This window comes from Malaclemys terrapin, chromosome 13 (genome assembly GCF_027887155.1).
Source record: "Malaclemys terrapin pileata isolate rMalTer1 chromosome 13, rMalTer1.hap1, whole genome shotgun sequence".
Classification (NCBI taxonomy): domain Eukaryota; kingdom Metazoa; phylum Chordata; order Testudines; family Emydidae; genus Malaclemys; species Malaclemys terrapin.
The window spans coordinates 32,938,344-32,954,504 of record NC_071517.1 but is presented as its reverse complement, the minus strand read 5'-3'; the positions used below and the strand labels follow the sequence as shown (position 1 = coordinate 32,954,504).

General features: G+C 42.7%; 1 protein-coding gene across 1 annotated transcript; it reads right to left on the bottom strand.

Moving 5' to 3' along the window:
* Positions 1–223: 223 nt before the first annotated feature.
* LOC128848295 (L-amino-acid oxidase-like) lies at positions 224–15,638 on the bottom strand. Its single transcript, XM_054048208.1, has 7 exons — positions 15,626–15,638; positions 7,383–7,606; positions 6,267–6,373; positions 4,742–4,943; positions 2,761–2,814; positions 1,742–1,875; positions 224–1,034 (listed from the first exon to the last, which is right to left on the bottom strand). Exons 1-7 carry the CDS (start codon positions 15,636–15,638, stop codon positions 224–226), a joined length of 1,545 nt encoding a protein of 514 aa, XP_053904183.1.
* Between the last annotated feature and the right edge of the window lie 523 nt (positions 15,639–16,161).

The following is a 16,161-nucleotide window of genomic DNA, read 5'->3' as shown; positions in this document are numbered from 1 at the left end:
TTCACCCTCTGGGAGCTAAGCAGAGTGACTGAGACAGCTCAGCAATGTGAGTAATAGTCTAATGCTGGTGCAGGCAATTTATGCACCACCCCTTCAGGGCTGAACCTCAAGTAACAATCGAGTAGTGCATGTTGATTAGTGGTGCAATTTCTAATTCCCCAAGTGCTAGCTGGTTCATTTGTCCCTTCCCCAAACACCCTCACTATTACAGTTATTGAATCGATTAAAGTTCATTTTCCTTCAGCTCATGTTGCTGCCCCGGTGAGGCGTTAATAACAGCATGGATGTTCCTGGCTGCTCTCAAAGCAGATTTCATAGCGGTGTCGATCCAGGCATGAGGCTGGGCTGTGAGTTCTCCTGAAAAATGGATTCTTCCTTCATTCTGAAACAGAGCCTTGGAGTAGTCGACATATTGGTACTGGGTGAAGGAAACATATGAGCCCATGGAATATCTGTCCAGGCCCCATTTCTTGATCACATATTTATTGCAGACACTCCGGATATAATCTTTGGGCACCTGGTGGATTTCTGCCAGGTCCTCCAGCACCACATCAACACACTTTTCATCACTAAGGGAAATAAAGATTTCAGTATCATCGCCCCAAGTGTAGGAAGCCAGGATCACGCCCAGGCCACTGGGGAAATTGTGGCTGGGGTAGTAGACGAATCTGGATGGGCGATCAGTGATTGATCTCCCGCCATGGATTCCATCCTTCTCCCAAAACTTTTTAGTACAGGCCAAAGCAATCTTAACATCCTTTGTGTAGTGAATGGAGCGCAGGGCATGGGTCTTGAGAGGAGAAAGAGGTGGAGAAAATTTAATGAGCCGTGCAGCTTTTGCCGTGGTTGTGACAAGGACATAGTCGGCCATCACAGATAAGGGGACCGATGTGTTTGCCCTACGGTAAAACACTCTCACTTGGTCACCCTTGGTTAGAATCTTCACTACTGGAGAGTGAAACTGAATACTCCCATGAATATACTGGTAGAAAGCATTAGAAAGTTGATCGAATCCCCCCGTTATCTCATCGTAACTGAAAGAAAGAGGGAAAAGAGATTATGGTAAAACAATGACATCCTCTGACAAGTTATCTGAATGAATTTCACAAGAAGAATAATTATGAGGAGAGCTGTAAGGAGCTTCATAGCTGAAGATACAAGCTACCCTCCACTGATTCTCCAGCTCCAGAATCTAGCAGAGTGCCAGATCTGCTGCAGTTAAGGTGAAGACCAGTTCTATGATTAAAGATTCACCCTTCCAAATGCTCTAGAAACCTCATGATTATTCACATTGCCTTGGAATTAGGTATGTTTCATAGGATTGTGGGTAGAATTAGTGATCCTAATTTGGGGTCATTTAACAAAAGGGTTCGTGAGATACAACAGATCTCTGCCCCAATATGACCATAGCACATACACACTTGAGTTAATTATTGAATTCCATAGGAACCCACCCAGCTAGAAGCCATGGACTCTTTCAGTAATGTCCTTCTCACCCTGTGTGAAGGGACCTTTGCATTTCATGGCTAGTGAATTATACACATACCCTCTGTGACTACTGAGATCAACAGTGCCTTTGTGAAAGAAGGTAACCAGCTGCATTGATAGAAGGGATGATAGATGGATGAGATAGAATGAGGTTGCAGAGGTATTTAAAAATGGATGGTTAGATAGACAGATCCTACCACAGGCACATGTTCTTCCAAATATATAGCAAGTAAATAGATTCATTTCTTCTCACCTGTTGTTGGAGAAGATAACATGAGCCATGACTGAGTGAAGAAATGACATGTAAAATCTACCATCTTCATTCAGCAAGTCACCAATCATGTCGATGGCTCCTCTACTTAAATTTCCTTCTTTAATCAAATACTCCTGGATGGGGAAGAGTAGAAAGGGTGGAAAGTGCATGCATATTATATCCTCAATTAGAAACGACAGCCAAAGAGATATTTCATTGCAGATGAGCACAGAAATTATTCAGTATGCATTAGAGATGGGCAGTGGTCAAACCTATTCACTACTCCCCTGTGTGATTTGTCTGCTTCCTCATAACCAATCATTAAAGTAAGGTTGATGCTCACTTTCAAGACACAATCCCTCACCCCTTTCCATTCACAGGATGAAATCCTGATCTCAGTGAAGTCAATGGGAGCTTTGCCATTGACTTCAATGAGCACAGGATTTCATCCATAGTGTCCATACCACAGTTTAATTACCTTGGATTAGAGAACTGTGGTCCAGACAACACCTCTTATAGGGTAAAAGTAACAGTGGGAGGAAGACAGAGGAAAGTTGTCTCATTCAAATAACTGTGGATACAAAACTGGATGTCAGCTGGGATGGGAAACAGAGATGCTAAATCTATTACAGAGGAGTGGAGGAGAGTCCTGTCTTCACGACTCAAACACTGGGTGTATGGGAGCACCAAGACTGCTTGCTTTCTATGGGCTGGTGTTTTGGGTAGAGAGAAGCAGAGATAACATGGATCCATGTCCCTGCCCTCCTCCTGCCGGAAAGCAGAGCCAGGAAGACCCAAGGGGGAAGTCCCCTGTATGTCCCCTGAAGACCCATGAATAGAATGTACTACCTCTGCCCAGCCAGGATCTTTAGGAGAAGTCCCATGCATTATCTTCTACCATGACTGTGTGCATGTGGCAAGATCTATCCCACAAGGAGTTCTATTGGCTAACGTAATGAAAGGTTTAGGAAACTAAAAACATTTAGATTCAAAGATACTGGAATGCCAACTTCCATTACCTTGGTGGAAAAGGAATCATACTTCTCTTTCAGAGCACTGCAGTCTGTTGTCACCTGGGGAGCAAACAAGAAAACAGTCATTTGTTTCATGATCATGGCTCTGCCTTTAAAGGTTCTCCTTCCCCCACTCACCCCACCCCTATGTGATTATGTACTTACAGACTAGGGCTCTACCAAATTCACGGACAGTGGAATCAGAGGCAGGGACAGGGCTCTTACTGGCCCCCCGGCTCCAGTTGCTAGTCTCCTCTGGGCTGGGGAGGGATGTGACTAACCCTTCCCCTGTGCATCCACTCTGGGGTGGAGATCAGACCCACCTCTGGATATCTACACCGGGATCTCCCCCTCAGCCCGGCCGAGACGAGCAGTTAGGAGCCCCCAGCTGGGGCACTCCCAGCAGCACAGGGGAGATCAGACCCAGCTCCACCTCCAGAAACCTCTTGCAGCTGCAGAAAGCTCCAGAGGGTACTGTTGTGAAGGCAGCACAGAAGTGAGGGTGGCAATCCCACAACCCCTCCTCAACAGCTTTGCAACACCCCCGCCATCCTCACCGGCCTCCTTTGGATCGGGACCCCCCAGAGTTACCACTCCATGAAATTTCAGATGTAAACATCTGAAAACATGAAATTGATTAATTTTCAAATCCTATGGCCATGAAATTGACCAGAATGGACCATGTATTTGATAGGGTCGTATTAAAGACAGTGTCCTAGTGCATATGAACAGGGGGGCGGGACATGAAATGACTGCTCAGGTGAAAGAACTGTTAACAAGATTGTTTTAATAAGGGTAAGGTAGCTTTTTGTTTTCCACTTCTACGGTTCTCTAGCTAACTGAACTGCTTTCACTCAGACTTTCTAAAATATAAAAAATAAATAGACCAAAGGGAAACCTTTTAGTAGTGCCTAAATTAATTTGGGGCCTTAACTCCCATTTTCATAAGTGACTTAGGTACTCGGGAGGGGGGGCAGATTTTCAAAGATATTTAGGCATCCAGAGATGCCAATAACCACCTTCTGAGATTTTTGAAAGCATATTGGGTTGGGATTCGCAAAGCATTTAGGAATCTAATTGTCATTAAAATAAGTGGGAGTTAGGAATGTCGGTCTTGTGAAAAAACCACTAGGTGCTAGGGCCCACATTTTGAAAGACATTGCTGTGCTCATTGACACACTGATTTAGGAGACTAAGTCTCATTTTGAGATGGTGCGATTGACAAAGCGATTTAAGTGCCTAACTCCCTTTGTAATTGATTGGAGTTAGGAGCCTAAATATCTTTGTGAATCCCATACTTAATCATCTCAATCCCATTGACTGTCTATGGGAATCCTAAGTGCCTAAATCCCTTTTAAATATGAGATGTAGGCTCCTCAGTCAGTTATCTTTAAACATCTGGGCCTAGATTCCCACAGGGACTTAAGCATTGCATGCTCAGTATTGCAATACCTAACGAGTAAGTGCCTAGAAATGCACTGGGATTCACAAAGTCTGAGTTAGACGCTCAGGTTCCTACCTGATGAATGGAAGGAGATAACACCCAAGAATGGGAACCACAAAAGCTAGCATGCCAAGTCACTTAAATGAGCCAATGGGAGATGCCAAGGAGAGGGGTGTGTCCTAAGCCCTACTCCTCTCAGCAGGGCTTAATTTTTAATGAAATGTTCAAGCAATTTTTTTTTACATTCATAACTGATGTAGCAAGCCCAGTAATGCCGAGGTTATGAACTTCCTAACCTAGAGGTGCCAGGGCTCAGTCTTGGCAAGCCCTGGCACAAATTAAGCACTGTCTCTCAGGCAGGTCAGCACCTAAAACTCAAGCTCTGCCAGCTAGCCTGGGTTGAAAGGACTCTTCAACTTGAGCGAGATGGTTTTGTGTCTGTGGATGAGACAGGTTTAGGGCCAAAATCTGATGAACATCCCATGCTAACTTTGAAGTGAAGACCTACCTACAGTACATGATTCCATTCCACAACACACATACCTTATCCAGTGTCTGCTCATAAAGTTGAGTGGCAGATTTTCCCTTCTCTGCGGGATGCACAGGGTACCGCAAGATATCAGGGTTTTTTTCCACATCTTTATATCTTGCTCTGACATTGTTAACCAAATACCAGGCATTCGCATCAGTATTATAGAATGTATTCAGTTTAAGTCTAAATTGTTTGATAAATTCACGCACAATCCTAGAGATAAAGGAAAGAGGAGACAAAAAGAAAATGTCAAAAATGTGAAAGAATGTTATATGCTCATATATGATCCTCTAACAAAAATCAGATGCCTCCTACCTATGTATTTGAAATTATTTATGGGTATATGACCCTAAAGATATATTTCACCTGAAAACAATCATGCAACTAGTGCTGTTAACTTTTTTCAATTGTGAAAACTTTTGAAATATTGACTTTATTTCAGTTTTGCAGGGCTCACATCAGACTCACTTTCACAACTTCTTAATTAAAAAAATGGGGGGGGGAAATGTACTACCAACCCAAGTTTTCAGTAAATGAGCAACATTGATAAGTATTTAAATAATGATTTGTTTCCAATAAAAAATGTAGGTAAATGTGTCATGAAAAACATTGGTAAAAACAGGAAATGCCATTTTTCAATGAAAAATACTTTTTGCTTGAAAAATTTTGACCATCTCTTCCAATCAGAACAATCCCATTGACTTCAATGATTACACATGATGATCAAGTATTACATCTACTAATTGTAAGATCAGACTCTTTCTCACTCATTACAAGACACATGACAGCAAAAACGTCCCGTTCCTAAAATTCTTCAGAGCAAAAAAAGATCAAATATATACATGTATTTGTAATAACACTACTAGGGGGTGTATCTGCAGGGATTGAACCTGGGACCTAAGGATTTAAAACAAAACCCTGCAGTGGTTGAGCTACAGGGTAATGGAGTAGCAGACTCATAAGTAGAGCTGTTTGTGAAAACTGTTATTCTATTGCGAGAGAAATACTGGTATTTTCATGTTGTTTTCATCCCAGAGTGTGATGAAAGGTTCTGAACATAAATGTCAAAACATCTAGACATTCGCAAATCAAAATGTTTCAGTTTGGTTGGCTGACCTGAAATGAAATGTTTGTCTGCGACTGCCTGAGCAGCCACAGCCAAATCTTTGGTTCCATTTTGCTTCTGGGGGAATTAATTTGGAGTAGTCCTGGGCCCTGGGATCTCTATGGTCATTTAGCTGCACTGGCTGGTGCAGTAGCAAGCCATTACTTAACCCACTCTCTGCTTCAGCCCACCCACTCCCAGCCCCTTTGTGCAAAAAGAGTAACAGCTCCAATTTTTCTCCTTCCTGCAGATAGGCTGATGATTCAACGTAGTGCTTGTAGTCCACATGAGAGAATAAAGGGGTATTTTAACTATTCAAATCTGTACCTCCAAAGATTTTTTTCCCTAGGAATTATCATAAAAATCTTTAAAATGGAATTTCCACTATTCTGAACAAGGTTGGTGGCTGAGCAGGGCGAACTGTATATTACCTGTGATGTTTTGGCAAACGCATGGGTCCCAGATCCATGTACCAGTCTCGTTCTCGATAGGTCTCGATGCGTCCTCCCAAGCGGCCACTGGCTTCCAGAATCAGAACCTAGGAACATGGAACACAGGCCATCATTTTCAATCCCTTGTCGGTATATTTCTTTCTTGTATGGTAAAGGATGATTTGGTCATCACAGAAATAAAATTAATATTTTATAAAAGTAATTTTGGACAGTAAGTAAGCACTCAGGCATTGATTCAGGAAAATGAGTAAGCATATGCTAAACTTGAATTTGAACTCCCTAGGATTTAAGCATGTACTCAATGTAAGTATGTACTCAAGCAGCTTTTCTAAATAGAGATGTATTTCTGAACTGAGATCTCAAGGATCAGATTCTAATCTGGTAGTTTTTACACTAATAGTAGCCTTTCCCATGTATTGTAAGTAACAGATTTTCAATGAGAAAGTGTTTAGAACATCAACTAAGCGCTTAAAGTCTAAGTGCACAAGTGAGCTCTGTTGATTTTTCCAGCCTTGGGGGGCTGTAGTTCATGGGTGCTCTCTAGAGGGAGAGTTGTGGATGTGTAGGCAGTGGATAGGGATAGTGGATTTCAGTCTTTCCCAAGGCTAACAGGAGGACCAATAGAGTAGCTCCTTGGAAAAACAAAACAAACAAAAAAGACCAGGTTGCAAATTAAGGTTGTTATGGAATGGCTAATATCAATTTTCTCACAGAGAATTTTGTTAGAAACACATGGACTGTAAAGGGGTTATGGTGAAGTGTTTGAGTCTTTTGGAACATTTCCTTAACTATTCACCATCTTCATAAAATACAGTGATTGCAGGGCTTATTTGTTACAACATTATTATTTTTTCTTTTGGTTATGTTGTTATTTTACTAACAATCTTAAGTTTAAGTCAATTAACTTTTTGTCTGGAAATAAAAAAAAAATCTGCCATCCTTCTTTCTTCTTTTCTTAGTTCACCCAGCTTACTTAAGTTCACCTCCTTTGGTTCTTCTGCATTGTTAATGCTTTGAAAAAGAAACAATACGACTATTTCAAGGGAGCACGGACTCTCTGGCCTTTCTCTGGCTCCTCTCAGTTGATATAATTACCTTGCAACCAGCATCTCTCAACACTTTGGCAGCTGTGAGTCCACTGATTCCTGCCCCAACAATCACCACCTTCTTTGAATTACACTTTTTTTCCAATCCGTTTTTGACAATATCCACCAGTTCGTCATAGTCAGGGTCATTGAAGCATTGTTCCCACTTCTTCAGTTTGCCAGGCAGGCTCTCCAAGCTCGGGAATGCCACAAGGAGGAAGAGCTGAAGAAATACTAGAGACAGATATACAAAGAAAACAGATGACATACGTGAAGGCAACTCTTTCTCTGAGAACACAGAGCTCAGTAATGTCACTGACATGATGCACCTCAGCTTTAGGAAGAGGCTAACACCCTCAAATGTGGAGCTCAGTTGTATGAACAAACTAGGAGAGTTATTATGATCAAATGCAGAGAGCATATAAGCTAAGGGAAGTTAATACTCAAATCCTCTAACAGTTGATGCACTCTTCTAAACTAAAATATCACATGGCCCATTCAAAACATTTTCTACACTGAGGGTCCTGGCCCCCACAGATACATTTAAATCTATGCATCCCACAGCGAACTGATGATATGGGGGCTGGCTGTCCTGTGAGGGAATGGCGCAGGACAAATTCATATGATGTAACTGATAATTAATATGGAGTTATACCTATCTCATAGAACTGTAAGGGACCTTGAAAGGTCATCGAGTCCAGTCCCCTGCCTTCACAGCAGGACCAAGGTACCATCTCTGACAGATTTTTGCCCCAGATCCCTAAATGGCCCCCTCAAGGATTGAACTCACAACCCTGGGTTTAGCAGGCCAATGCTCAGGGCAAGAAATAACCACAAACAAAGGTCAAATTGAAGCAGTACTGAGGGTTAATGTATTGCTTGCTTCCCTTATTTGCACAATTATACTCACACACACATTCCATGCATACTGGTGACAGGCTGTAGATGAAAGTGTTGCTTTCGATCTTAGGTGACTGAGACTGGCCAGGTTTCAGCTTCCCAGAGATCGAACCACTAGGTGACGAGACCCCGCGGAATCCCTTTGGATCTGCGGGAGGACTCTACTTCTTCTGGTCCGGTCCTGAGTTCTTGCTGTCGTGGGTTACATCTCTCTCTGGCCACTACTGCCATAGGTTTATATACAGTCCCATATACACCTTGATTATCCTTACATAGTAATATTTCAGTTCAAGCCTTGTAACTGGTTTCTTACACGCATACTATCTCACTCACTCCTTACATATTACTTACATATTCATAAGCATGAATACAATTGGTAATATAGCTTTAAGCAAGCCCCTCATATCAGTGAGGACTTCCACTGGTGTTTGTGGTTCAGACAGGAAGCTGTGCAAACTGCACTTCAAAAGCAAGGTAAGGACATGACAGGAAGTCTACACAGACACAGGCAGAGACTGCTTGAAAAGGCAGATGCAGGGGGGCCATGGGCTGCTCCTCGTCCCCATGGAGTAGGAGCTGCTCCTGCCTGGCAGAGACCAAGCCATGGATGGGAGCCACGGCCGACTACAATAATAAGGTCTTCAAGACTTGACCTCATGGGTTGAATTGAGGAACCTAACCAGAGTCTTCTTCACAGCATTTAAAAACTCAGTTCTGCTTTTCCTTTTCATGGTGCAGGACAATTTTTTCTTCTGTTTTTCCAACATATAAATCCCTGATTCCCCCTCTCACAAAGCACAAAGGAGTTCCCACTCCTGCTGAGCATTGCTGTTTAAGTGTCAGACAGCGAACAATGTGGTTCATCACATAACCAATTCCCAATCCAGTTAGAGCTTTAAAAGATCAAATCAACCATCTAAATTCTATTGTACGGTTCAGAGCAACCTTAGTAGCACCCACACCACCCTTCCTTCCCATGCTTGTGTAGGCAGCATTGTTGAACAAAAAAGAGGTGAACTTTATACCTCAGAGCTCTCTGACAGTTCCTGTGAGCCACTGGCCACTGAAATAAATATATCTTGCAAGACACGGCATAATATATCTTGACTTTTGTCAGGCTTTTGACAAAATCCCACATGACATTCTCATTAAAAAAATCTAGGGATATGGTCTAGGTGAAATGAATATAAGGTCGGTGCAGAACTGGTTGAAAAACTGTACTTAAAGTGTAGGTATCAATGGTTTGCTGTCAAACTGAGAGGCTGTATCAAGTGGAGTCCTGTGGAGGTCTTTGTTTGGTACTGTACTATATAATATTTTCATCAATGATTTGGATGATGGAATAGAGATTATACTTATGAAATTGACAGGTGACATCAAACTGAAGGGCTTGAAAGCACTTTGGAGGATGGGATTGGAAATTGAAAATGATCTTGGTAAATTGGAGAACTGGTCTGAAATCAACAGAAAAAATTCAATTAAGACAACTGCAAAGTATTATACTTAGGAAGGAAAAATCAAAGGTACACATACAAAATGGGGAATAACTGGCTAGGTAGCAATAGTGCAGAACAAGATCTGGGGGTTATAGTGGATCACAAACTGAATATGAGTCAACAATGTGAAAAGGCAAATGTCCTTCTGTATTAACAGGAATGTCGGATGTATGACACAGGAGCCAATTGTTCTGCTCTGCTTGGCTCTGGTGAGGCCTCCACTGGAGTATTGTGACCAGTTTTGGGCACCACAATTTAAGAAAGATTCGGATGACTGGGAGAGAGTCCAGAGCAGAGCACAAGAATGCTAAGAGGTTAAGAAATAATGAACTATGAGGAAGGTTGAAAGAACAGGGAATGATTGTTCTAGAGGAAAGGAGGCTGAGGGGAACATGATAACAGTCTTCAAACATGATAACAGTCTTCAAAATATTGTTATGAAGGAGATGATGATCAATTGTTCTCATGTCCACTGAGAAAAGGACAAGAAATAATCAGCTTGATTTGTCACAACAGAGATTTACATTAGATAGTAGGAAAACTTCCTGACTGTAAGGATAGTCAAGCTTTGAAATAGGTTACCTAGGTAGGTTGTGGAATCCCCATCATTGTAGGTTATTAAGAACAGGTTGCACAAACACCTATCAGGGATAGCTGAAATATACTTGGTGCTGCCTCAGCACAGAGATGATGGACTAGAAGAATGCTTGCGGTCCCGTCCAGCCCTACAATTCTGTAATTTCTGTGATGAAGTAAAGGATGTCTGAGCCTCCTCTAGTTTTCCTTTGGCAGTCAGCATAAAGTGGAGCAACTCTGAACCTCCTTTCGTTTACACCACTGGCAGACTGAGATCCCCCAGATCAGGGAGGCAAAAAGCTAAGTTTGGTACAAGCTGCAATTCAGTCCAAGAACTGAGCGATTGAAGAGATGGAGGGGGACTATCTTCCATATCTGGAGACATAGTTAGTGCCTCATTTATAGTACCAAATGGAAAGTTTAATTTTTGTTTTGTGGTATTGAAAGAATAAGGCACTCTTAAATTTTCCTTAAAAGCCAGTATTGTCTGCCCATTAAATCCACGACTCTGGGTGAGGACAGAGCCATATATTTCAGATTGACTGAAAGTAACTGAGCACAAAATGTATCCAACCCTTTGACCCCAGGAATTATATAGGGTCTCCACAGGTAGAAATACGTTTATGTAATGTATTTCCTCTGACAGTGTGAGAACTCCAGGAAGATCTGGATTGAAGGCACTGAACATTGTGTGTCACAGTTCAGGGCAACTGCACCTGTGTTTCCCCTTCCCCACCCTTAGGCTTACAGCTCCCCAGCCATCACCCCTCTTGGGTGGAGACCTGCATCTCCCTCCTTCCTGACTGGGGTATTTCCAGGTTGCACAGCTGCCAGCCTACACTGCAAATTCCCTAGCAAGTCAGACTACTCCAGCAGGCCTAATTTGCTTTCTCCTCAGACGTCATAAACAGCATAACTGTCCACTTCTCATCACAAAACTCTTTCGAAACCAGTACATTCATTCTTAAGGTGAAAGCGTTACAGAGGCTATGTCTACACTACACAGCTTTTAGCGACATGTCAGTGTCGCTACAGACGTGCCGCTAATCATCGCGCAGCGTAGCTGCTGTTTGTCGGCTCTCTTGACGACAAAAAACTTCCATCCCCAAGGAGTGGCATTTGTGTTATCGGCAGGAGAGCATTCCTGCTAACAAAGCACTGTTCACACTGGCTCTTGTCGTCACCAAAACTTTTGTCTTTCAGGGTTTTTTTTTAAACACCTCTGAAAGACAAAAATTTTGTCATGCAATTGCCAGTGTAGACATAGCCAGAGAAAATCTATTAAAAACAATAAAAGAACTTAGACACGCAATCCAGTAAGCTTACCAGAGACCACCCTAACTCCAGCCAGGGCAAGTGAACAGCCCTACAAACCCCATCAAGGCAGCTTTCTATGATCACAAGTTCATAACAGCTGTTCCTCAGGACAAGCACCCTCATTAAAAGTTTAGTCCCTCCTTTATACAGCCAGGGTCTTTGATCTGTAAGATGTAAGCAGAGTCAGGATGAGCTCTACCCTGACATCTGGTGATGAATTATGGCGAGTGTGGAAAAGAACCTCAGGCTGATCTTGTTTGCATAGGCACACCCACATGCCTAGCATAAGCCCACAGCAACCGAAAGTGGTTACTTTGGCTGGTGTGGGATCCCCAGTTTCTCTGTTATTGGAGAAGGAAGAATAAAGTGTTGTTACCCTGATTATGTGAATCAAGGCCAGTGGAACTGTTGTATGCCACAGGAACTCACCATTAACTAAGTAGCACTCGCTAGACAAGGGGCATGGGTTCCAAAACCCAGTGAATTGAGAGAGGAGGGGGACAGGTATTTGTACCTGATGGTATAGCTCCCCCCCCCTTTGAGGGCCTGAAACACCAATTGCACCACCACCGTGGAATAGCAGAGCTAATTTTGATTCTATTGAGAGTCTAGTTACAGGCTGCTACGTGGAATTCACTTTGGGCCAATGGTGCACCAGCACTAGGGCTCCCCTACCACTAGTGCAATCACTAAGAGCTGAAATCACAAAAGAGCTAAAGTTACTAAGAGCTGAGATCACTGTGTTAACTAGTGGGGGAACCTGAAGCTATATTGCTAAGCGGTTGGCGGAGCAGTTTGCGTGGACGGCTGGTGGAGCGGAGCCTTGTGGGGATGGTTGGAGGGGCCCAAGGAACGGTGAGTGGAGCCATTTGCGGGGACGGCTGGAGTGGCTCACAGGTCGGTGAGCGGAGCGGAGCAGCTGGTAGAGCAGAGCAGTTTGTGGGATGGCAGGAGCGGCTCACGGGACGGCTGGTGGAAGTGGACTGGCTTGTGGTGAAGGCTGAACCCCATGGAGAGGCGGCCATTAGGCCTCAGATCACGTAAGGTGCCCCTTAACACCATGCATGCCCCCCCTTTGAACTCTGGGGCTGCACTGACCAGGGACAGAGACTTTGGGGGTTGTTGGACTTTTGGGACTTTGGGTGATTCTTGGGTTGCTGGATTCAAGAACCAAAGGGAAAGGATACAGCCCAATTTGCTGGGGTGGGTCTTTTGCTCAGGGTTTGTGTTATGAATCCTGTTTGTGGTGTTTTTCCAATTTACTGCTGATGTTGTTTTCCTGATGTCGTTTTCCTCATGTTATTAAACATTTTCTGCTACACTCAGACTCCGTGCTTGCAAGAGGGGAAGTATTGCCTCTTAGAGGCACCCAGGGGGTGGTATGTAATTGTCCCAGGTCACTGGGTGTGGGCTTGAGCCAGTTTTGCATTGCGTTATTGAAACGGAACCCCTAGATACTGAACCCGGCCCTTGTTGCTGCCAACTCAGATGGGCAGAAGTGTTACAAAATAGATAATTTGCAGGCAATGTTTTTCTCCTCAGGATATAGCTTCAAAAGGCTGGGAACTTGCCCAACTGGAAGTGTGACATTTGCATACCCTTCCTCCTGTGGATTTCCTGGGAAACTCCCTTAACTTTAAACATTTACATTGTTTCAAATAGTCCTTTTAAGATCATAACACTTATCAAAGTTTAATTTGCCATGTCTCCTCCCTAGAAATGTCCCCTACAATCCCACAATGATAGATTAACATTTGCATTTTTAATACAGTGAACTCCTAAAATATTGATGCTTAATTTCATAAGGTTTGTCTAGGATATTGCAGGAGATTTCTATATTAGTCACACCTAGGTTCTTCTTACTCCGAAATTATCAGCATTCTTTTCCTTATCTTTTGTATGCGATAGGACTGATATGGAGATGATTGGGCTGGAGAAAGAAGTTCTGATGCCAGTGATATATTCGCTATTACATTACAGAACTAGAGATGTCTACCAGAGCTAAACACCAACCAGAGATTATTTGGCAGAGGTTATATCCATCAACAGAGCTCAGCTGGGAATATAAAAACAATGTGGATGGAATTCATCCTGGTGGAGAATAAAGTCCTACACACCACATGAGTTCCATAATCACTTGCTCCTGAAAGGAGCAGCCATCTTCGGGATGGTATGGAGCCCTCTACATCAGAAGGTATGCCTGGAGGAAGGGACATAAGGATGCGTGGGTTGGGAATGGTCACCATAATTTCATTTTTTCTTTATTGATGGATTTGAAATTAGTCTGCAGGCAAGTGAAGCAAGTGGAAGAGGAAAGGAAAACAAATATAATGGCTATGTCGGACCGCTAAGCATCCAGCAGCAATCTTTGATCTAAGGAAACATCTGCAATTTCTTTTATTACTTTTTTCCAGTCATGTCCAACTCAATTCAGTTGTGGGCGGTGATATACAGCTGAACAATTCCTATGTTTGCTTCCCTCAACCTACCAAATCTATTTCTCTCTTATTTAAAATGAACCTCAAGCAGCTAATCCTCATAAATGCCCTGATCTCTTGCAAGCATGGGATCATCAGGTTCACTGCATTGTCAAGGGTCAAATGAGAGGGGATTATCATCAACACATTATCATCAGCAAAGCCTTACAAGTGCTGTATGTTCTCCCTCTCCTCTGTAACCATACACCATGAGCCTCTCATTGTCACAGCTTAATCATCCCCTCCAACTAAGTCTATACAAGTAGTCTCACACAAAGTGTGGATCTGGCATTGACCCTTCCCAAGTTTCATGCCACCAAGTCAGGTATCTTGCACTATGGAGAAGTAACAGAAAAAGTCAGTCGACTAACAGAACTTTCCCGCTGAAACAAGTGAAGGCTTTGCAAATAAAAAATTCCCAGTGCAGAAATAAAGTGAATTAGTGCTAGACAGAAAATTGTATTTTCCTTCTTTTTTGTTATTTATTTGTATTTTTTTGTAATAGACTGGTTTCATTTTTTTCTCAGAAATGCTTGTGGAAATGTTCTGTTTTACTGACCAAAAACCAAGCCAAAACCCCTGGAAAATAATCCTTTTTCATTTTTTTCCAAAATATTTCAATTTTTGAAAACAAACAGAAACCCCCCCACAACAAATCAGCATTCAGTCTTTATTAAAAATGACTCCCTAAACAAATAAAAAATGCCATGAACATTTTTTATTTGGAAAGCAAATCAATTTTCCACTGAGTAATTCTTCATATGATACATTTTCATCAGCTATAAAATTAATTTAGATTTCCACATTTGCATTCGCAACTCGTTCCTCTTCCTTGGTCAAAATCAAATCTAAGGGCTTGTCTACACTTACCGGGAGATCGACAAGCAGCGATCGATGCATCGACCGCAGATCGCTCTCCCGTAGACCCCTGTACTCCACCGGATTGAGAAGAGTAGGGGGAGTCGATGGGAGAGCATCTCACGTTGACATTGTGTAGTGTGGACCTCATGGTAAGTAAATCTAAGCTATGTTGATTTGAGTTACACCTATTCACGTAACTCAAATTGCATAGCTTAGATCGAATTTCCCCATGTAGTGTAGACAAGGCCTAGAATAACTGCCCCCCACCCCAGATACTTCCTCCACCTTCTGAAACAAAAAATGGTTTCCAGTTTGGACAGAGCAGAGCTATTACACCAGCGTACCACAATACAATTGATTTTGCGTGTAATTGAGGCCAAGTGCAACCAAAAATATGCCATAAGTGCTGTTGTCTGCCACACTTAAAGAGAAGTAAATGATAATGGGAGAAAAATGACTGAAAGAGAGAGAGAGAAAGAAAAAGACAGAAAATGAGACACCATAACAAGAGAATGAGAAAGATGTGAAACAGGAAAGTTAATTGAATATCTGGTAGAGTAAGATGTTCCCAAAACAACGATCTATCCCCATCCCTCTGCAAAAGTTTTAAGAGAAGTTTCACTCACAGAACTTGTCCATGTCTCAAGTGGAAGCTCAAGTCATCAAGGGAGCCCTCTCATTTTATACATACAACTAGCCTGGCTGATAAATAGCCTCTAGGGAACTGCTAGCTCCATGTCTAATAAAGCTTGGAGATCAAAGGGCTTCCTCCTGTGATGTATTCAGCACAGCTTGTGGGTTGAGTCAGCACGTTCCGGGTACATGGGACTCAGGATCAAAGAATGTGTGGGTGTTGAGAGGCTCTGCCCTTTCCTCAAGTCCCTCTGAATCTGGTAGCCCTCCATTCTTACCTGAAAAGCACGTTCTTTTCCCTTCACCTCCTTCTGCCTCCCTTGATCCTCTGTGCTCCATAGCATGCCCACTGAACCCAATAGTGTATGTGATACTTTATAGCCTTTTTCATAGTCATATACTTTAATCACCATGCAAATTATGGCTTTGACTAGACCCATAACAAAGGCACAAACTCCCCAGTCTTTATTTAGGATCCAGTCCTGCAAGTTGCTCAGGACACTCAGAACCTCACTGGATCAGACCTTAT

Excerpts from the sequence above, each read along its gene's own strand:
- LOC128848295 (XM_054048208.1), bottom strand. Across the intron at positions 2,815-4,741 it reads ATGAGCAGACACTGGATAAG|GTGACAACAGACTGCAGTGC; the intron begins GTATGTGTGTTG and ends TTTGCTCCCCAG. Across the intron at positions 1,876-2,760 it reads ATGATTCCTTTTCCACCAAG|GAGTATTTGATTAAAGAAGG; the intron begins GTAATGGAAGTT and ends TTCCCCATCCAG.